General features: G+C 37.0%; 1 protein-coding gene and 1 long non-coding RNA gene across 2 annotated transcripts in view; one reads left to right on the top strand and one right to left on the bottom strand.

Annotated features, from left to right (window-relative positions):
• LOC106668607 (alkaline phosphatase, tissue-nonspecific isozyme-like) overlaps positions 1 to 23,788 on the bottom strand; it is a 27,807-nt gene continuing 4,019 nt past the window's right edge. The window contains exons 2-8 of the mRNA XM_014397514.2: positions 2,006 to 2,211; positions 1,593 to 1,952; positions 1,327 to 1,534; positions 1,130 to 1,263; positions 820 to 1,030; positions 474 to 692; positions 1 to 415 (exon numbers count right to left, since the gene is read on the bottom strand). Of these exons, the coding sequence (XP_014253000.1) occupies positions 246 to 415; positions 474 to 692; positions 820 to 1,030; positions 1,130 to 1,263; positions 1,327 to 1,534; positions 1,593 to 1,952; positions 2,006 to 2,211 (1,508 nt within the window). The 3' untranslated portion in view covers positions 1 to 245. The remainder of the gene's footprint in view (positions 416 to 473; positions 693 to 819; positions 1,031 to 1,129; positions 1,264 to 1,326; positions 1,535 to 1,592; positions 1,953 to 2,005; positions 2,212 to 23,788) is intronic.
• The window catches only part of LOC106668609, a 9,205-nt gene continuing 6,583 nt past the window's right edge, over positions 21,167 to 23,788 (top strand). Inside the window, exon 1 of the long non-coding RNA XR_001340777.2 lies at positions 21,167 to 21,389. This is a non-coding gene — a long non-coding RNA (uncharacterized LOC106668609). The remainder of the gene's footprint in view (positions 21,390 to 23,788) is intronic.

The raw sequence follows: 23,788 nt of genomic DNA on the forward strand, positions 1-23,788 counted from the left end.
TTCTGAAAACCTGTTTCTTTATTAAAACCAAATTTTATGTAATTTATTATGATACAGTGGTAAGTTGTGTGAATGCATTGTAAAGATTTATTCAAGACAATTTCATTTTTTTCTTTTTAATATTAACATGAAGTCAATGAATGGTTATCAAATTGAAAGTAAAAATCACTCGTTTTTACATTAAAATTCAATAAATATTAAACGAATAAAATTAATATCAGGCACAATGGACAACTATACACAAATTAAGTAATAGTTAATGAATTTATTATTACAATGCCAATCAAAACAGTCACAAGTGATGGCAATGTTGCAGACGAAGATGAGTAGTGCGGTCCGATTTTTGCAGCATATGCAATTACTCTTGCCACATAGGTTTGTTCATGGACGGAATGAAACAAATGAGCCATTGGACCTGAAAAATAAAACATTCATAATAAATTTTAATTTAAAAAAAAATTTTTAAACAATACCTGTGGCGTATACATTGACGTCTCCTCCACCGTGCTTGTTTTCATCACTGAGTATAGAACCCTGTTGATGGTAAGAGAAAGAAGTGGTGTTTACATATAACGGATTTTCTCTAACCACTTTACCATCTTTTACGCTATAGTGGTAACTTTTATTTCCGACTACAGTGTAACTTAATGTTGTGTAAGGTACACCGTCAACTTTTGAGCTATCTGCTATGCCTGGTTTTAAAAATACAAACAAGAAATGCACTCAACTAAAAATTTTAATTGTACTACTGAAGATACAAAAGTGGATGTTAGGTTGAGTTGATAGCACTTATACAAATATAAATATTTTTTTTATTACCTAAGATACTATTCCCTCTTGCCGGATATCCATTAATCGCCAACGAGTGGGTGTGATCGCTTGTCACTATAACAAGTGTGTCGTCCAAACTATTGAGCTCTTTGAGCAAAGCCAGTGTGCCGTTAACGGCATCATTGAGGGCGACAGTCTCATCCAAGGCTACTCTGGCTGTACCATTGTGGTGAGCCAAATCAATAAGACCTCCTTCAACCTAAAATTAAATGGAATGGTAAAAAGTATGACAACCAGAACTAAAACAAGATTGAAATTTGTCTCATTACTTTAAAAATGTTTTAGTATAGAGACTCACCATCAGCACAAATCCATTTTTGTTATTGTTTAACACCTTGATTGCGGATGTTGTCATTTCACGTAGTGAAGGCATCCCCTTTGGACCATCATCCCTTATATATTCAGGTACCATGTGTTGCTTTGCAAATATCCCTGTGCAATTTTCAAAAATAAAATTATGGAATTGAATATTTACTCTATGATTTGAGTTCTTACCCATGAGGTAATTGACGACTTTAAGATCAAGTGAGCGGAGCTCCTCGTTGTTCCTGACAAAAGCATGTTTCAAGCCTTGACTTTTTTTGTCATTGATCCATTTCTGTGTTAGAAGCCTGCCATCTTTTCGATTACATTCCCACATATTACTATTTAATTCCGATGCTGGTTGTTGGTCCAACACAGCATACCCACCGCCCATTATGACCTTTAAAGGCAAAAATGAAAACCCTTTATCTAAAATTTTACTTCAATCATTCAATTACGTTTAATTTGTTTCCTGGGAAATCTTCGACAAGCTGTCTTGCAATATCTTTGCATTCAGGCGGTAACGGCACTGGCTTGTAATCTTCACATTCCCATTTACGGCTTGCTGAATGTGCATAAAGGGAACTTGGGGTGGCGTGAGTGACTCTCGTGTTGGTGACAAAGCCCGCCGCCTTGCCTGCCTCTAAGGCCCAAACCGAAATTGATTGCAGTCTTGCATTCTGCTTCAAACTGGCTTTGCAGTCGTTTAATGAGACCGTACTGTCGACACCGACAGTTTCTTGGTTGGTTTTAACACCGGTGAATATAGCTGTGGCTGAGGAAGCTGAATCTGTGACTTGTTTGTTAATATTATACGTCTGAAAAAAATTTAACATATAGCGCTAAATACTTAACGATTGTTTATACATACCTTAAGCAATCCAACATGAGGAAATTTCTCAAAAGTAAAATGGCTAGATTCACCACCATGGTAAATACGAGATGCCACTATGGTATTAGGACCCATACCATCTCCAATAAACAAAACAACATTTTTGGCTTGTTTTTCATTCCGCTTAATGTTTAAACTGGTTTCAAGTTCTTCCATAGATTTCGCATGCCAGTAGTCTTGATTCTCTGTGCAAAATAAAATTTTGAACATGTAAATTTAGCAGTTCAATTTGTGTCTGATCATCCGTCTTACTATTCACTCTGATTTTGTCTGTCAGACCTTTTGCCAACTTCAGTGGCTAATTTTCAGGATGATCAGGTGTAATCTAACTACAAATTTATCTACTCGATGTCTCACATCAAAAATAATCGCTAATTGGCAGTTATTTCTGCATCTTTTTTTTTTCTAGAACTCAAAACTCATACAATTTGCAGGATCTTTGCAACTTAAAAGATCGTGGGGTTTTATTTTTCCAGAACTAAAAAACACATGAAATCTGTAAGATCTTTCTCATTTATTTTTCCCTGTCAAATAATTTAAACTTAAAAGATCTAGAAAAGAAATATTTTTCTAGAACTGAAAAACACATGAAATCTGCTGGATCTTTCACAGAACTTTTACACCTGTCCATTAATTTAAATCAACCAGTCTTTGAAACTTGCTTTTAGATTTTTCAGAACTCGACTAAAACTCTACATCTAGAATTTGTAAATAATTGTTTTCTTTTATATTATGTTCTTTATCACAAGTAACATTTTTCTCTCATTTAACATAAGAAGCTACAAGTAGTATTATCTCTTCGTTCATTTTTCTTTTCACAATTAAATTTTATCAAATTTGGTGGGCGGTATGTTTACGCCGAAGCGTAATTTATTCTATTTTCTTTTTAAAAATTAGTTAATTAAAAAGTCTTGTTACAATTCAATGCAGTTCTTTTTATTTTAACTCCGACCTCTGATTGGCCTGCCGAATGATGAGAGGCTTAGTTGACGGACAGTGTGAGACTTGTCTCTTTTGTTTCCGTCAGTTGTTCGATACAGACATGTTTTTCTCTCTGGCCAGGCGCCTTGTTGTTCTGAATGTCATAAACTTAGTTAACGTCTTTCCTCTCTTGACGAAGTATTTCTCCACCGTATTGCAACACGAGAAAATTATCTACTGAAAAGTACTGTTTATGTTTCACAGCCAAGGTGTTAATTACATTTCCTCAACATTCCCGGAGGAAAATTCTAAGGCCTTGGAGTGGACCGACGGGCATTATTCTGCAGGAGCGAATTAAGGTGAGTGAAACATTGCTACTCTCGGCAAGTGATTTTTCAAAGCTTGGCTTAACTCTATAAAAAATTAATTAAGGTTTTCAGTTGAGATAAAAAAGTCAATGGCACGAGCGGGATTCGAATGTGTGGTTGAGATGGGAAGTTGGTGACTGAGTGGATCGAGGTCACAATAGCTCAAGTGGTAGAGCAGCGCCGTATCAAGCCAAAGATTGTGGGTTCGAATCCCGCTCGTGCCATTGACTTTTTTTACCTCAACTGAAAACCTTAATTAATTGTAAGATGTTGATTGGTCATGCGGACCACGAAACTAGTGAATCTATAAAAAAATCTATTTTTAATATTTGATTTCTGCAATGGGCTAAACCATTGGTTCTTTCACAGTTCTTTTACATCTATCAAATAATTTAAATTTGTCTTTCTTTAGAACTTAAAAGTTCACGTTGTTTTATTTTTCCAGAACTCAAAAATCTAGCAATGGTTTTCTCATGTTCCACTGAAAATCATTAACTCCATAAAAACACCTATTTTTAATATCTGATTGCTAAACATATAAAATCAACAGGATCTTTCTTAATATTTGAACATATGTCAGGTAATTTAAATATAGCATACTTTAAAATTTGATCATAATAAAATTTTGTCAATATTGTTACAATTCAAGAAGAGAAAACAATGGGAAAAAATAGCGTGAAATACTTAAGGCCTAAATAATGCCTAGATTAGGAGATTATTATGTTTACAAAATATTAAACATAAAAATTTCCTAAAGTTTTATAAATATTGTTGCTTAAGCTCTGGTTTCATATAACTTTTAAGTTCAACATATGTTTTATATTTTATTTACATTGATTTTCACAAAAATCAAATTTTGACCCGTTTGTCATTTTCACTATTAGCAAACATAAAAATGTATGTTCGGATGAAAATGAAGGATAAGTTGTGTTGAAAACTATATTCAAGTTTCAATTTCAACAAATCCTGCTTCATCAGATGATGATATGGGCTGTATATATTGCTGTACTCCCAGAGAAGAGATAGTCCTCTTGTTCGAAGGCCAAGGTAACGACACGGAATACATGAGATCTCTAATCAACAAATACGATGTTGTTGTCTTTTCCAACGTCCAATGTCCACTTTCCTCTGAGGCAAAGAGCATTCTGAAAACCGCCGGCATCAAATTCTTCTCCTTCGATGTAGATCTGGTCTCATCGACGCTGTCAGAAGCCGTGCAAAATGATCTGTACCAAATGAACAAAACCAGAATGCTCCCGCAGATATTTATCAAGGGCAAGTACATCGGAGGGACTTGCGAGCTTAGACAACTGCGGTCCAACAAACAGCTTTGGGCCATGACACAAGTTAAAATCCCTTGTACCAGACCTGAAGATGACCTCATTCCAGAACATTGCAAATGCAAATACAACTACAATACTTAAACAAGGACAATAAATTACAATTATCAACAAAAATATCACAATCAACCTGGATATCATTGTTGATTCAATCAACAAAATTATAACTAAAAGATATATGCAATATGATCAACTATGATCTTCCTGGTCTGCCTGATTTAGCTGAAGTATTTTGGCAAAGGATTTTTTGTATATTTTTATCAGTGAAGCGGTAATATTTTCAGAAAAGAATCAGTGAAAGTGACAATTGAACTGCTGTCAAATTCCCTCCAGCTCATGACCTTGTATCCTCACAACTCCACTAAAGTCACCTTTTCTCAAGAAAGGTAGAGGAATTGTCCTTGGTAGTGTATCATCAAGCATAAGTCTCTGTTTACCCAGTTTTTTAATTTTTATTACCTTCCTTTTAGAGATAGTTTTAATGTGTTCTAGTGTTTTTAGGTTTGAGGGGCATGTGTACTGACCACCTGCAACTTTATACCCAGTTGAGGGTTTGTGCTACAAGATTTGGGCCTATGAGTTGTCTCAAGGCTCCTTTTTTAGCAAGTACGGTTGCTGCCTTTTTGCCTGTAATTCCCTCATTATTTAGTTTAGGCTATTTGAAGATCCCAGTTGTTTTTCTTGTTTTTGTTTTTTTCAGGGAATTTAGACTGCTCCAGGCAATTTTTGAGGTGATCACTTAGGCTTGGAGAACCTTTAGTGCTGCCTGGTGTCCTGAAAGAATTATTATTGTTGCAGCTTTGAGATGTTTATTATTTCCTATGCACATTTTTTTATGGTTAGCAGTTTGGCTTAAAAGATGTTTGAGGTGGAGTGGAACGCCATGTGGGGCTTCAAAGTTAGGCCCCTTATACGCTAGTTGTTCTTCTTCAAGTTATGGTATATCAAATACCTAGCTCTATTTGTCCAGTTGTTTTGATTTTTTTCATTTTTTAGAGGTAGTTCTTCTTTCTCCTTTTGGCTTTTTCCTTTGGAAATATTACCATATGTTTCTTTTGTTTTTTCCAATTTATTATCATTTTGGTAGGTATAAGTTTTTAGTAGGTTGTTTTTAATGTTTCTTTTTAATTACTTATAGTTATATGTTCCAGAGTACTTAATTGGTGTTCTGGTACAATTGGTGTGAGAGCTGATTGCATCTGCAGTTTTATAACCCAGTTGGGCTTCTTCATTTTCCTGAAGTCCTCACACCCACATTAAAGTCAACTTTCTTAGCCTATCGAAATAAGTTAATCACCCAAGCTACTAGCTAAGGTAGCCATCAGAGAGGAAATTAGAGGAAGTTAACAATCCTAAGGTTTACTATTACGATTAATCTCTCATTTTTGACAATGATGTCCACATGTTGAAAAACACTACCACTTTTAGCAGTTTCACCATTTTTTTGAGAACCTTTTCGTAATTTTCTTTGAAAACAGTTGTTGAACTAACAAATGTCAATGTATCTGGACTTCATAATTATTTAGGGCATGTTGTGATGTTCCTTCTTCTTTATTGAATAGCATATGGGCGAGTATATTCTGTTTGTTCTTATCTTTTCTCAATTCTGCTTGGCATTTAAAGTTTTTCAATGGTTCTAGATCTGACAATCAAATTTGAGACTTTTTTCTACACCGATTGTGCACTCCCACTACAACATGGATTAAATAAGCATTGTTTAAACTATTCTTGACTGCTTGCTGCTTAATTCTTGTTGTGGAATGTTGGAAGTTGTGCTTCTTCTTCTATTGCAAGTTTTTGGACGTCCACGTCCGCAGATAATGAAACAAGTTGGCAATTATGGTATTCATAAAGTTCCTAACTCTATTTGGCTAGCTAGTTCACCCATTTTTGCTACTTTAATCTGTAAGGCGTTTTTCTGATTTTCGCCACTTCAGTGATTGGTTTGCAAACCAGGATGATCGTTTTCACAAACGAATATTTCTGCGTATTTAGTATTACTATTAAGCTAAACATACGTTTTACATATTATTTACACAAATTAAATTTCAACGATTTATTTGTCGTTTTCATTTTAAAAATGTATGTTTAAAATTTATAAAAATGGAGGATAGATTGAATAGTGGAGTTTTTTTTAAGAATGTAATAACATAAATACTGCTTAATAAGAAGATGAAATGGGCTGCCTACACTGCTGCGGACCTAGCGAAGACGCAGTCCTCTTGTTCGAAGGGCGAAAAGACGACGCGAACTACGCCCAAGATCTTATCGACACGTATAAGATCCTTATTTTTTCCAAACTCGATTGCTCGCTTTGCTACGAGGCTAAAAACATCCTGAGAATGGCCGGTGTCAGTTATTACGCCTACGAGCTGGACATGGTCTCCTCGGCGATGGCGGATAGAGTGCTAAACGAACTGCACGGGATCACCAAGACCAAGAAGATACCTCAGATATTCATCAACGGCACTTACGTAGGCGGGACTTGCGACCTTAGGGAACTGCGCTCCACCCATAAGCTTTGGGAAATGACAAAAGTCAGAATGCCCTGCGTTAGGCTGAAGAAGGATGAACACATCCCGAATTATTGCAGAAACAGATTACAGTACTATAACTAAGTATAATAAATTGTACTAACAAAATTTTTGTTGTAACGATCATCCATGGATTGTATTGTTGACCGACAGAATAATTAAAAGGGTTTCGTAGTTTGATCTTGCCGGATTTGTCTGTCAGATGTGTTTCGGCATTTCACCATCTTCAGTGGTGGATTTAAAACAGTTATGACGCAGTTTACTTCCAGGATTTAAATTGAATACTTTAGAAGAAAAAAACTCATAGTTTGTCTGCATGCCTATCCTAGTTGATAATCCTGTGCCGCCGTTTTTGCCGTACCACAAAGCTAGCTCAGTCAAATCTCTTCTTGGATATCAAACTACAGTCAAAATATCCATCGAATCGCAACAAAAATCATTTAATTGAACTCCATAACTTGCCACAAAAATGCATTAGTCAGTAAATGGCAGCTTAGACTAACAGACAACATCTATGCTATGCTGTAATATTGATGTTATGTCATGTACCTATGATTTCAAAAATAAGTAAATCGGCCGACTTTCACGGCATCGAAGACCGTGAATTATTTTGGGAACTTATAAATTTGTAGGCAGGTATAGAATTAGAAAAGGATCCGATACTAAATTGTATGATTATAGACTAGTTTTATGCAAATTGCCTTTACTGTTTACATATGTCAACAAAACATGTAAACAACAAACAAGAAAGCCCAAAGAGAAACTATAAAAAAAAACATGTGTTCAATATTAAATTTATTATGTTCCCGTAAATTAAGTAGTTAAGCTCCGAGACGTCATCCCGTCTAACCTCCATCCTCTAGAAGCAGTTTCAAAAATGATTGGATTTTTAAACGGCGCTCTTCTGAGGGCGATGTCCTCCCACGCCCCCATCCGCCGGATCCATCGGTTCTGCATAGTCTGACAAACCCACCGAGATGACCTCTTCTCGATATGGGATGCTGCAAGAGTGTACATTTGTCGGAGCTCGAGGAGATGATAAAGGAACACAAGGTCCTTCTTATATCGAAGACCAACTGCCCGGCCTGCGTGGCCATCAAAGACATATTCAATAGGATGGAGGTCGATTACTACTCGTTCGAGCTAGATCAGTACGATCCTACCAAGATAGTAGGCGAGGAGGTGATAAGAAGAACGGGATATCAGCGGGTGCCCGTCGTCTTCGTAAAGGGCCACCTCATCGGAGGCCTTTGTCAAATTCGCAAGCTCTGGTACCGCGGCGAACTTTGGGACGTCACCGGAACCAAGAGGCCTTGTTCAACAAGGAGAAAAGCCTGGGAGTTTAACACCTAAACGAACTACCTATGGCTAAAATATAGAAAACACATTTTTTACTGTAAACATGTGTTTTCATTTATTTCTTCAGGATTTTTATCATTAATTTTATACAAACAGACCCAATTTTGACCCTTGATAAGATGTCAATACTAATCATTAAATTCACTAATTTCGTGGTCCGCTTGACCAATTAATACGTTACAATTAATTAAGGTTTTTATCTCAACTAAAAACCTTAATTAATACTAATATTATTTATTTACCGTTACTAATAATATCTACCTCCTTCTGACAATCATGCCCATATCTTGGAAAGAACCACCACTTTTCTTGGTGTTCGTCAATTTCTTTAGAAACAATTGTTTTGGCCTAAGTCCTAGACTTAGACTACATAATCAAAATATGTTCGGATATTTCTTCTTCTTCGAAGTATAGAAAATTGTCAAATATCTGTCTCTTTTGCCCAGTTAGTCTGACTTTTGTCTTCCTCTTAGAAAAATTTTGGAGAATAAAGTGTTCTGGTCCGATGACGATGATGAAGTAAGGACTGCATTTGCAGCTTTATATAATCCAGTTGGTTTCTCAGACTTGGCTGAAGTCCTCACACGCGCAAAAAAGTAACTTTCTTTTTCCAATCCATTAAAGTAAGTTCAATGTAGAGAAAGTTAGCAAACCTATTGTTTACTATTACTAATATTATCTATTGACAGTCAGATCATAGGTATATCCGTACCTTGGAAAACACCATTTTTAAACAATTTTACCAATTATTGGGTGCCTTTTCATATTTGCCTTGTAGATAGTTGTTGCCATAAGAAATTACATGAACAAATAACAAAGAACATGTTCAGATGTTTTTTCTTTGTGGAGAAAAAGCCTGCAACAATAGGCAAATTAGGATGGTAGAGAGCTGATCACACTTGCTCATTCTTCACATTCCTACAATATTTCCTAATTTATCTTAAAGTTGCACCTTTCAGAATCTCTATATTTGTATTTTTTTTCTCACAAAAGTTAACCAAAAACTTCACATTAAGCTTTCATTGGGACAAACAGAAGCGACTTTTCAGAGACTCGTCAATTTACAAATTTTCAGAAGCATTTCATCCTGTGGTCGTTTTTGCCATTAAACAACAAACCAGCTTCCTGTCAGTCGTGAAAGGACAAGACTCCATATTATAAAGTATTCAACAGAAGTAGTCCATGGTTAAAGTAAGTTGACTTTAACTCGGGAGAATTTTTACCTTAAACGTCTGAAAAGTCATTCAAAGATCATTCATTGTTACGAATAGGTAAATTGAAAATATGTTTGTTGATCGACCTGCAGTTAATCTATGTAGGGTTCCAATGTTCTTAAAGGTCATTAGACAGGTGAAAAAAATACTGAATGCTGGGTTCACCGAGCTTTCGGCACCTTATAGTGCCATCATCAGGGGCTTTCCCAAGGATGAAGAAAAGGATAACATGGACAACAATTGTACAAGCAATAAATTAAGGTTTTTAGTTGAAATGAAAAAAAGTTAATGGCAAGAGCGGGATTCGAACCCACGATCTTCGGCTTGATACGCCGCTGCTCTACCACTTGAGCTATCGTGACCTCGATCCACTCAGATACCTACTTCCCATCTCAATTCTAAAAGGTGCGGTTGAGATGGGAAGTTGGTGTCCGAGTGGATCGAGGTCACGATAGCTCAAGTGGTAGAGCAGCGGCGTATCTAGCCGAAGATCGTGGGTTCNTCACCCTCTCTCCCTCTCTCCCTCCCTCCCTCCCGTATCTATGATTGCAAAAAACCCAAGCAAAATCCTACACCACTCGCTACCCACCATTTTGAACACCAACACAACATCGATTTCTATAATACAAAAATATTACACACAGAACAAAACAAACATAAACGTAACTTTTTATAAATGGTTACATTCAGAACAGACACATGTTAACTCAGTCGCAGCTACGCTAATATCATTAATCAAATTCAATATCAATAATGTACATATAAAAATATAAAACAACATAGAAAACAATCATTACATTCCACACATCAAATAGTTGTACATAGTCTAATTCTTCAAGAATTTGTCCTTCATTTCCGTAATTATCCCCGTCTATATAATCTTGAAAGGATAATCAGGCCGAACCAGTACCCATTTTTTCCCATTGTCGGCTCCTTTCACCTCAAAGAAGCCGACTCCTCATATCTATGACAAAAATGTATTTCTATCCTGACTTCCTTCCTCACCCCTTCAAAATCCAACGTGTATAAACATAAAACATCAACATCTCACTGGCACTCTCAACACCACACAATAATGACACATCTACACAGAAAACAAATACTTTGATTGAATCTAAAATTTCTAGCATTGTATAAATTCATTTTTTCACATACTACATGTATTTGAATAATTTTAACAATGTTTATAAATCCCAGGCACTGAAGATGATCTCAATAAAGATCGAAACGTGGCACGATAAAGAAAATATTTTTCTAAACCTACGTCACTCAAGGCACGATGTCAAATAACTTTTGAACTGGTTTGTTTTTGGAAAATTGGAATTATTTTTTAATCTTAAGCACAACCCAAAATTTACTGTCAGATGTTAAGGAAATTTAAGAAATTATCTAATTTAGAAAGAAATTTGTTAGCGTTTGAATTGGTAAATTGGTTGAAATTATCGAGTCAAAAAAAATTAAACAAAAACAGAAAAACTGTTAAATTAAAATAAAATCAAACACGTGTAAAACCGTATTTTTGTCATTTTATTGGCATTTTATTTATTTGGAAAGATTATAAAATGATGTACGCCTAGGTCACTTGAGGAAGATGTGTTTCGATGCGGTGCTTCGCGGTATTCCAGAATGTACCTAAAGGGGAATCCGCACTGGGCCCGCCATGGGATGCTGCCAATCCAACGAGGTCGTGTTGAAGTACGAAGACATCCTGGAGAACAAAGTCGTCCTGTTTTCCAAGAGCAAATGCCCCGCCTGCTACATGGTGAAGGACATATTCGACAGGCTGGGCGTTGAGTATTATACCTTCGAACTGGACTTGGACGACGAGGACCGCGTCATCGCCGACGAGCTGATAAAAAGGACCGGCTTTAGGACAGTCCCAATCGTCTTTGTCAAGGGCCATCTCGTCGGTGGCCTAGCCCAGATCAAACGGCTGTACCACAGGGGTGAAATTTGGGACGTCACTTTAACCCCGAGGCCTTGTTCGTACAGGAGAAAGCCGTGGGAGTTTAACGAAGTTCAACGCTGAATGGTGTATGGTTTTATTTGCAGCAAGATCACGTATTTTCATATAATCCCCTTTTTTTTAAAAACCGATTGGCGATTTTAAACATTTATATCAACTTAAGCCTTGATCTTTCACGATGGCTTAACAAATAAATCACATGTTATATACTTATTTGTTTTAATCAAAGCGATAGTAACATCGCCAGCTGTATACGCAAGCTGTATTTCATGGAAAAAATGCATCCTTATCGTTCAATGAATGTGATCATCCATCTAGAACTATGAGAAGGCTGTCGGGTTTCAACCGACGCCGGCCGTCATGGGGTGTTGCTGTTCTAAAAAATTAACCCCACTCCAAAAAGTATTGGTTTCGAAGAGAGTCGTCCTGATATCGAGGATGTCTTGCCCGATCTGCCCAGTCGTCAAAGACCTATTCGACAGGATGAAAATTGACTACAGGGCTTACGAACTCGACGAGGAAGACGTCGAAGGCAAAGTGGGCGAGGAGCTGATCACCAAGTTTGGCAGGAAGACGGTGCCGGTCCTTTTCGTCAACGGGCGCGTCATCGGAGGGCTCTGCGATATCAGAAAACTTTGGTACAATAGACAACTCTGGGAACTGGCAGGGCTAAGCGCTCCTCCTTCTGAGCCGACGACATGGCAGAAATGCCAAATTTAGTTGACATCCCTCGTGTAGCGGTTTTCAGCGATCAGCGAAACACATCCAATTGCAACAGGCCATCACATTCATACCAAATAAAAATATGATAAGGGATTTGGTTGTTTCAAGTACCTGAAAATATGCATTCCTTATTCTATAATTCAACTTCGAAAAGCTAAAAAACTAACTACACAACACATCAAACGACAAAATCGTTTGTTTTAATACAAGTTTTGACGTTTAAACATATGTAAAATTAAGAAGTAGAAAATAATTATAATAACTTTATAGGTCGAAAGCAGGTAATAAATAAAGAATATGGCAATGAAGTGGCATAGACCGAGTCGTCCAAAAGGCGACCTACACGGTTGAGTGGCCCAAGACCCCTACACCACACAAGGATCAATGACTTAAAATTGGCCATACGTGATTTACGTACGGACACTTTTGGGCCAAAGCCCGCGTATATGTCTTGCATGCTCAAGGTCTCACTTAATTGAAGGATTCCTTAACTCTATATAGAGAGCGAGTAGGCCATGTGAGAATTGTGCTCGAGTACGGCAGTATTTGTGTCCCCTATTCCCAGTTTTGGAGGAAACGGGTATTTCTGTATATTTTTTCTTGGTAAGAGGTAATATTTTGTTTCGTAAGAATGTATATATGTATAAATGCGTGAATGGGTGTTTAGTACAAGAGCGTCGATGGCGGAATATCAAGTAACCTATCATACCTCAATTCGCCTATACTGACTGTAGTATAGTTGGTATAGATATGTATATAGATTTACTACCCTGAAGGTAGCACTGGCACCTGCCGGAAAGCGACCGCGTAGGTGCCCGTTATGCAAGGATAGAATAACGGTCGAGCACATTTTCAATAGTAAATTATGATTAAATGATGTATATAGAAAATATTTTGACATATCATCGGATTTGTAGTCTTGGGGCACGGCAGCAAGCATAGATCGCTGTTCCGGTACCTCAGGGCAACAGGGATTTTTAAATGTATATAGTTTTTTATGTGTATTTGTGTTGTCTTTATGTTAATTTATTGGAATGAATGTAATTTATTAGTATTAACCAATTAATTAAGGTTTTCAGTTGAGATAAAAAAGTCAATGGCTCGAGCGGGATTCGAACCCACGATCTTCGGCTTCGAATCCCGCTCGTGCCTTTGACTTTTTTATCTCAACTGAAAACCTTAATTAATTATTGGTCAAGCGGACCACGAAACTAGTGAATTGAGTTATTTATTAGCATAAAAGGAAGAGGTTGCTTATAACCCCGCCCCGAGGAATATCGAGTACTCTGGGGGAATTAATGTTTGTCGTGATGTATATACAGGGTGTCCCAGTTCCTTCTGACGAAACTCAGGGAATACATTCTACTCTTCGTTTGGAGCAAAAAATGCTCAGGAGAAAATTTTCGGAAAGTTCTCTATTTTAAAGATATTCGTCAATTTAGTTTTTTCATCTTTTCACTACATTACCATATAAAAACGCTTACAACTTCCAAAATGTTGAGACTACAATAAATCCAATTACACCGTTTGAAAGAACGTTAAATTTGCTGTAAGATACTTCTTTGCAATAATCTGAATGACATAAAATGTTAGCCAATATCAGTTGGAACATGTCAAAATTACAAAATTTAAAATTTTGGTCATGATTGCACGTTCTACTGAGGTTACAAAAAAATACCTACAACTTGTCAAATTTTACAAAACCTTCTTCATCTAATATGCTTTACGTTGATATATCCAGATTTTTAAATAACGTTCTAGTAGAGTTGAAAAATAGCAATTGAATCCTTTTAAAAAAGATGGTTCCTACTCGCATGTCGAGAGACGTGTTTGTGGAAACCCTGCAATCTGACGATGAGCTAAAGGGCTCGAAATCCGGATTGTTGCGAAAAAACTTAATGTGAGTAGGAACCATCTTTTTTAAAACGATTGAACTCCACACTCACCCCATCATTTATAATTTCTATAACAATTGAATGCTCGAAAACATGAGCTAAGGGAAATTTTAAATTTTGTAATTTTAGCATATTCCAGCTGATATTTAAGCTAACATTTTATGTCATTCAGATTATTGCAAAGAAGTATCTTACAGCAAATTTAGCGTTCTTTCAAGTGGTGTAATTGGATTTGTTGTAGTCTCAACATTTTGGAAGTTGTAAGCGTTTTTATGTAGTAAGGTAGTGAAAAGTTGAAAACCTAAATTGACGAATATCTTCAAAATAGAGAACTTTCCGAAAATTTTCTCATGAAAATTTTTGGCTCAAAACAAAGAGTAGAATCGATTCCCTGAGTTTCGTCAGAAGGAACTGGGACACCCTGTATATTGTATGTTTTGTTTCTATTCTGTATTTGACAACCTGAGGTACAAACGAGAGACTAGCATTCTAGGATATCAACGTAGTATATATTTGAAATCGGAGAGTCAGTAACCAGATCGAGACGCTCAAATGGCTGCAGTTTAAAACAAAATACGCGCGAAAGAAGAGAAAAAGAAGGAAAACACGCAGAGGGACGGCGATGGCAGCTGTTTGTCGGCCCATAAACTTCCCATTTTATTACTACCCTATATAGTGGTCTGAATAATACAAATTGAAAGAAATTAACAGCAGTTAAATCAAAAAGGAGTAAAGCATATGGCAGAAATATTTTTATTGAGTTTTCAATACTCATCAGTTATGATTGCTTCCCATGGGTTTTTCCTGTAGTCGGGAGTTGTACCGGTCAGCGTCCACAGTTTCCTGTGATACCACAACCTCCGGATTTCGCATATCCCGCCGACGACCTGCCCGTTGACGAAGAGTAGCGGCACCATTCTCATGGCCGTCCTGTTCACCAGTTCCGCTGAGATCTTCCTGTTTGTGTCTTCTATGTCCAACTCGACGGTCCTGTAGTCGACGTTCATCCTGTTGAAGAGGTCCTTGACGATGCAGCATGCTGGGCAGGACGTTTTCGAAAACAAAACGACCCTCTTCGAATTCAATATTTTATCGAGGGACTCTTTAGAACGGCAACATCCCATAACAGCTGACCGTTTCTGGAGAGTTCATAGTTACAGAGGGATGGTCTTGGAATCGAAGCGACTACAGAGGCGTACTCGGCGGGCGGAGATCTAATTTTCGGGAATATGAGCAATAAATCTTAATAAAAATCTAATACCCAACGCATATGATTATTTTTATATTTTAGTGTATTTTTAATTACATCACTAAACTTATTGTTCTTTTTTATTCTTAAAAGAAAACTATTTTTGGTTTCTGTCAGAGTGAGGTTGTCAATTACGTTGATCGGTTATAACAATATATAATAAAGCGACGATTTAACGGGCAACCCAATCTGTTGAACGGAACTTGAAAGCTCGCCCACAAATACACACAATCATAGGGCGCAGGAACGAAGAGATCACATGACCACGTCCTCATCGTACGTCCAGCAGATATAAAAATACAATAAAAATCAAAATACAATAAAAAATTAATAGAGGATCCGCCAAACCGAAAAAAATACATCGAAATGATTTAAAGTTAAAAAAAGCCATCGGTCCTTGACCGGCGGAGGACGGGTCTAGATTTCGAGAAGGGAAAAAGGTCATGGCTACTGTATGACTGTATTTATTAGCTTGAATGAAAAGTCTGAATGAAAAACAGTTCGTATTTGTAACGAGCGAACTGAATGAACGTAATTTTTGGCTTGTAGTATGATCTCCTGAAGTAATGACGTCTGTTCACCGGCACACCCTGTCTATATAAAAAAAGGAGAAGAGGAAGAATGAAAGGAGGATAGAAAGAGAGACAGACCCATCGATATTATTATTCCCATTGTTCCCAGATCTTAGATTATTGGGGGTATTTTGTAAAAACCTATTCACGCCTCAAAAAAACAAGAAGAGTGGATCGAATCCCGCCATCAATTTGATCCTTGATCATTGACCGAAGAACTGCGCAGTCAGGTTTTTTAATAGTTCATCAACCGGATATTTACATAAATTGAGGGCACTGCGGGCTTCGCCATTATTGTTTAATTATATGGATCTGTAATGGCCTGGTATGATGAAAAGAATCCTTTTTTAAATCAGCCGCCTGTAGTGAAATGTCCTTGCAACTTTCATTACTAAAAAAAGACAGGAAACAAATAGGAAGAACAACCTTCAATTTACAGATTTGTGTTTTCAACATTTTTTCATATTTCCCATGTAAAAGACGTTTAAAAAGGAGAGGTTTAGTTTCATTTATATCTAGATAAGATTTTTTGAAGATCGTGAGATGCGGTCTGGTGTGACGTAGGTTTTAGAAAAACATTTTCTTTATCGTACCAATGTTTCGATCTTTATTGAGATCATCTTAAGGGCTCAAAGTGTTTGTTTTCTGTGTAGATATGTCATTCTTGTGTGTCGTGTTGAGAGGGCCCCACACACGAATGGCACAACTACACAGAAACACTTTGTTCCCTGAAGATGAACTCAATAAAGATCGAAACGTTGGCACGATAAAGAAAATGTTTTTCTAAAACCTACGTCACACCAGACCGCATCTCACGATCTCCGAATAAGGTTTGATTAGTATTGTGGAATTTTCGATAACAAGAGCCGATTTAATCTTGGATTAATGGAACATTTAAGTCTAAATACGTAGTTTCGTTTGATACAGAAAATAGAGCATCAAGGATTTTTCGTAAGATTAAGGATTGCGTAGTTTGACGTTTGGCTGAACCTCTTTCATCCATAAGTCCATCGGCTAAACTATGGTGTTGTAAAGCGGCCTTCTCTTTTTGAGAAGTAAGTCATACAGTTTGTCAGGAAGTCAGCAAAGAATAATCGTCTCATAACTTCTTGGCGTTACAGTGGTGTGTGAGGATTACACGTCAAGCGTTTGTACAATCTGAGTTACCGCACCTTGTCCGCAGTTGGGACGGGAATATGTATTTTTTTATTAGACTGTAGGGGGAAATCATTTTACTGAGAGTGAAGATGGATTTGTCTAAATTTCTTGTTCTCTGTTTTTTTCTTTTTTTCACACCAAGACTCTAGTAGAATGAGGTGTTGTTGAAGGTTTTGAGAGGAAATTACAGGATCGGAGTTACAAGAGAGAAAAGATGTACGTCCGCAAATGTGTGTTGGCTTAAAGGCGTTACGGAAATGGCAGGTGTAAACCTGGAACGGTGTGGGGGCCAAAACTCTGCCCTGAGAAACCCCAGCATGGACATGCTTTCCCGTATACTCGTCGTCCTTAAAAGGACAATTGGGATCTTTAACGTCCGCACCTAGCCTATTCGGCCTTATCGGACGTTTTAATTCTCAAGATGAGGGCTGACGCACCTCCACATACGACAGAATGGTGTTACTGCCGCAGCATTGGTGTAGAAGCAGTTCAGCCACGAAGGCCCAAGACAACCTCGCTCCCCGCTTGCCCATTCCGAGTGGTCGGATCTGCATTAAGCATCAGACCGTATGCCGCGCGCATAGGGCTACCTAAGCCGAAATACATCAGCCTGGTCTCCCGCGCACTCCCTAGATAGAGAAGGCCACTCTATCTCCCAGAGTATTGGGCCTTCTCTAGCGTAGAAACTACCGGATCCGCTCCGGCCGCGGATTTGTTTAAAGTGGAATTGCTAACCACCTCCTAGATGAGACCGCCTACGGTAAAAGCCTCCAATCGAGCTCAGCCTACAACTACCTGCAAAGCATACTCGAGTAGGAGCAACCGATTCATTATTCCCAACCGCCACTTCTCACGCATTGGAGGGACTTTTCAGCATAATCATAGCGTCTTCAACGCTTATACGCTGCCATCCGATCCGCCGGATCCCGTGAGGCCGGGTGTATAACGGTGATCATACGCAAGTTTCATACGAAGGTCACAGGTAGAAGACAGCTTCTTCTCTAAGTTCCCGCAGGGGCGTCACCACAACCACTACGAATCCATTCCCAATGTAACAGGGGCTGAATTTTGGAACATTTCTATTACCCCGTAGTACATATAGTTATGCACCCTCCACCGTCTAGACTCGCTACCTGGTGCTCGAACAACCAAGCTGAACTCATTGCTATCCTGAAGGCTCTTCAATGGCTCGCACAGCAAGTGAACAAAAACGCGATAGTGATGACAGCCGCATATCCATTGATAAAATTAAAAATTACAAAGCACGAAACCTGATGGTATCCGACATCAGAAATATGATAAAATCATTGCGTGATAATGACTGGAATATCAGTATTGAAAAGGTACCAGCGCACACAGGGATCCAAGATAATGAGGAAGCCGACGCAACAGCAAAGGAAGCTACAGAACACTCTGAACCAGAAACAACAATCACAGTAGTGCCGAAAAGCTACGTCATCTCCATGGCCTCGAAAATGACATTGGCCCAATGGGAAGAACGTTGGAGACGTACTGCTAAAGGTCTTCAAACTAAAAACTTCTTGCCAACGGTAGAATCAACGACGGCAGTAGATCTGAAACACCACCATATGCTTACCCAACTTATAAGCGGCCAAGGACGAAATCGAGAATATCTCTATAGATTCCACATAACACGGGATTCGGAATGCGACTGTCCAGGGAGACCTCAACAAACGTGGGACCACATTCGACTGCCCCATTCAAGAACCACGTCGAAAATCTCTAATAAGGGACGTTGTATGTAAAGGTGGACAATGGCCACCCGACCTTCACAATTTGATTAGAGACCACATTGAAGCCTTAAATAATTTTGTTAGCAAAATTGTATTAAATTAATTGTAAATAATAATTGCACATGGTTATGAATACCTGAATCGGGTACTAAATAAATAAATTTAAAAAAAAACCCTCCCCCGTCTATGCAGATAGGATCTGGTACCCTAACCCTCGTGTGCCTCTGATAAAGCACCCGCCGACCCGAAGCCGACACGACCCCAGCATGGACAGGGAAATATTCTGAGAGGGAATTACTGATAACTCGGAAAAACTGGTCAATGAGATAACTGCCAGTATAAAAATAGTAGGTAGAGGTGCCCTTGTGCATGAACTGAAAACCCGGGTTCCAAACTCAATAAAAATCTTGACGATCAATTAATTAAGGTTTTTAGTTGAGATGAAAAAAAGTTAATGGCACGAGAGGGATTCGAACCGACGACCTTCGGCTAGATACGCCGCTGCTCTACCACCTGAGCTATCGTGACCTCGATCCACTCGGACATCAACTCCCCATCTCAACCCCACCTTTTGAATTTTCCCTCCTTTTGCCATTTTACAAATGCAAAAATGAAAAATGGCAAAAGGAGGGAAAACTCATAATGTGGGGTTGAGATGGGGAGTTGATGTCCGAGTGGATCGAGGTCACGATAGCTCAGGTGGTAGAGCAGCGGCGTATCTAGCCGAAGGTCGTCGGTTCGAATCCCTTTCGTGCTATTAACTTTTTTTCATCTCAACTAAAAACCTAATTAATTGTAAAGTATTAATTGGTCAAGCGGACCAAGAAAATAGTGAATCTTGACGAACGTCAAGAAATGTCCCAGAGCAGTACTGCTCAAACTAAAGAAAAGAGGCGACAATATCTACCACACGATTGGATAGTTGAATAACAGTTGAAAAAACTGTTGGTCGGAGATTAAAAAATGTAAATTTAAAATTGTGCGGTTTTTACTACATTAAAATTACATGATGATATTAACTTCTGGTTATAATTAAGCAATGAAAAGCGATTTAAACATCATGAAAGAATGATCCTAATTGTAAAAATATTGTTTATCGCTTTAATCACTCCATTTCAATACGGAAGTCATAAGGATTGATTATATCACCAGGGATAAAACATTCTATTATGAGATAAAATCAGATAAAATCTACATAAACAAAATTTCCTTTGATTTATATTTGTAAAAAATGTACATTCATAAAGAAGCGACAAGTTAGAAACACCTTATAGCAAATTTCATGACTGTTTCGATTCTAAATTGTCAAAAGGTTGATTGTTCAAGCCTAGCGACCTCCTGGCATGTCAAATAGGTAACAATGAACCAATTTCCATCAGTTATTGCATATGAAAACGGAAATTAAGATTTAGAAATGACCTACACTAACGAATTGTGGAAAAATTAATTAAACTATGTTTTGTTTACATGTACAAAAATTGAAGTAAGATTATGAAAGATAGTAAATAGAATATGGTAAAAGTAGAGAAAGAATTTTTTTTTTAAATATTGCGTGCATGTAATGTAATGTATAAGGAAATATTATTTTCGTCAACAAAGTAACCAAAATGATTTTATATTTTCTATCTTTATGGGATTTTAATATCGTTGTTACTTTAACGTTGGGTTGTTCCAACAAAAAGTTGTTTTTTTTCTTTTCAGATCAACAAGATTTTTCAATATTTGAAATTATATTTGAACACCAGATAATTTCTTTTATCGGTAAGGATTTTATCAAAAGACCAAATTCTATGAATTGTAAGAGAATTTTTGAAGTTGAAAAAATTCTCTATTGTACTGTTGTTTTTCCTTATCTTTTGATAGATACTAATTTTTTTTAGAAATGTAAGCGCAATAATTTGTCACTAGGAAAAACAAAAAATTCTTAACCTGTTTTGTTATTTCCAACTGTTTTGTACACACTTCGCCCAATGAATGGCAAGAAGGCAAATAAACGGGGCCTTTTCGAAAATTTATTTGTTATAAATTATTTAAGTAGTTATCACTTTATCTCACTGAGTAAACTGAGGCGTTCTTTAAGAAAGGCGAGGCGGAAAGGCGAATTAGTCGACAATGGGCAACGGAGGCAGAAGATCGACATTGTCCAGAACCATAAGCACCATCTCGCAGAGCAATTTCGGCCGTGCTGTCACCTTGAACTTCTCAGTTGCCTTGAAGAAATGGAACGAAGCTAAAAAAACAGATTCGGCCTATGTGGACACCAACTACCTCCTAGGGACCGTCTGAACTGTTTGGTTTGGGGCAGTCAAGGTACATACTTTGCTGATTTGGTCTGTCAGAACCGTAAAATAAACCGTTATTATATTTTGAGCAATGAGTTTCTACTCGATGTAAAAAAAGGCGCTTTGACAAGCAATTCATAATATTCAGATATTTTTGAAGTGAAAATACATGACAAAAATGAACCTGAAAGTGTTGCTAGAAAAGTTGGTTTCAACAAATTGATGATTTTTGAAAAACAATCCTTAGTTTATGCTTGATTTCATGCACTTTGAAGACTTTATATTAACAGATTTCATGTAAATCCTCAATATTTAATCTATTGAATTTAGATTATTTGAAAAACCACATCATTCCACCCAAAATGTTGTCGCAAAGTTTGGCGTGAATATTTTTCTTCGAGTGAGCTTAGTTTCTTCTTAATTTAAAGCTCCTTCATAACTTACTATTAATAGTAATCACTATTGATTATTCGGAGATCGTGAGATGCGCTCTGGTGTGATGTAGTTTTCATAAAAACATTTTCTTTATCGTGCCAACGTTTCGACCTTTATTGAGATCATCTTCAGGGCTTAAAGTGTTTGTTTTCCGTGTAGATATGTCTTTCTTTTGTGTCATGTTGAGAGGGCCAGACATACACGGACACACGGAAAACAAACACCTTGAGCGCTGAAGATGATCTCAATAAAGATCGAAACGTTGGCCCGATAAAAAAAATGTTTTTCTAAAACCTATGCCCCACCAGACCGCATCTCACGATCTTCGAATAATCATTGATTAACGGTCACTAAACACCACACAGTAATCATTAATATTTAGCGATTTTGAGATGAAAATGCTTGAAAAAAGCTACGAATGAACGTAAACGTAAAGCTAGAAAAGCTGGTTTGTAAGCTCATTTGTTTAGTGTGCCACAAGAATAAAACATGGCACTTTGTCAAACCCAACTCTTGACATTGAGCGTTTTTCTAATTTAAAAGGACATGCATACGAGAAAAAATACAGTCTAACCATAGAAATTTTCGTATAAGCAATAAAACCAACAAGAACAAGCAAACCTAAAGACGATCCATGAGACAAAATAACATCAAAATCATTGAAATTTTGGAAAGCTGAGGGACAAAACCAGAATAATCGGAGACGATGGTTCATGAAATAAACCTTCGGATTCTCAAGTTTCGTTAGTCTAATAGAAGAAAATATAGAAAATATTATTCGGAGATCGTGATATGAGGTCTGGTGTGACGTAGGTTTTATAAAAACATTTTCTATATCGTGCCAACGTTTCGATCTTTATTGAGATCATCTTCAGAGTTCAAAGTGTTTGTAGAGGGCACTCTCAATACGACACACAAGAATGGCACAATTACGCAGAAAACAAACACTTTGAGCCCTGATCTCAATAAAGATCGAAACGTTGGCACGATAAAGAAAATGTTTTTCTAAAACATACGTCACACCAGACCGCATCTCACGATCTTCAAATAATCATTAAATAACGGTCACTAAACACCACACATAGAAAATATTATTGACAAGCACAAATTAAATTTTCTGTGCTTAAGTCTAATAGCTGAATCGTGGTTTGATCGCCTCCTTTTATCCTGCTGTGCCTAATGCCAGAGGTTTTGTCTCCGTGGATTCTTCAGTGATTATTTTGTGAAACGAAAAGAAAATTAAAAAAAAAAACAGACGAACGACAATTCTTCACTGAAATTTTTACAATCACACCCCAGGTCACGAAACCATCATTAAGTCACATTGTAGAAATTTATTACAACGTCAGTTATTTTCTTTATACCAGTTAGAAACAATCACTATTTTAATGAAAATAATACAATTTTGTTTTCTTTTTTTAAGTAGGTTAATGATATAATTAAAATTTACTGAAGTTGTATCCTTGAAACAGGCAAGGTGCAACTTCATTTAGTTAATAGGAATGACAAAATTAATATTTCCGGCGAATTTTTATTCAAAACGATTTCACGTTGGACAGAAACAATTTTATATTATTATGTAACAGTTATTATGACGACAATATTTAACAAACAAGACCCGTCACCAGATATTTACTATTGGTCAGTAATTATATAATTAAATCCTCTAAAAGTAAGTTTATTCTATTGTACAAATATATTTCGCTTCTTTTTTTCTTTTTTTACTTGTTGAAGCAAATAAAAATTGCATTTTCTCGACATATTTTATAGACAAATTATTTACTAATTTAAGAATGGCATTAAGCAAATTTTAGCTACTTCTGATAAAACTAATTAGCATTCGAGCAATTTAATTATTATTTAGTCAAATTATTCTCTAACAATAATAAGCCGAACGATTCATGAAACAATTTACGTTTTATTTATTACCTACCTCATAATATTTTCAAGATTTTTACCAAAGACGATAAAAATATAAAGAATTTCATAAAT

This window comes from Cimex lectularius, unplaced genomic scaffold (genome assembly GCF_000648675.2).
Source record: "Cimex lectularius strain Harlan isolate CLEC.00 unplaced genomic scaffold, Clec_2.1 scaffold111, whole genome shotgun sequence".
NCBI lineage: Eukaryota > Metazoa > Arthropoda > Insecta > Hemiptera > Cimicidae > Cimex > Cimex lectularius.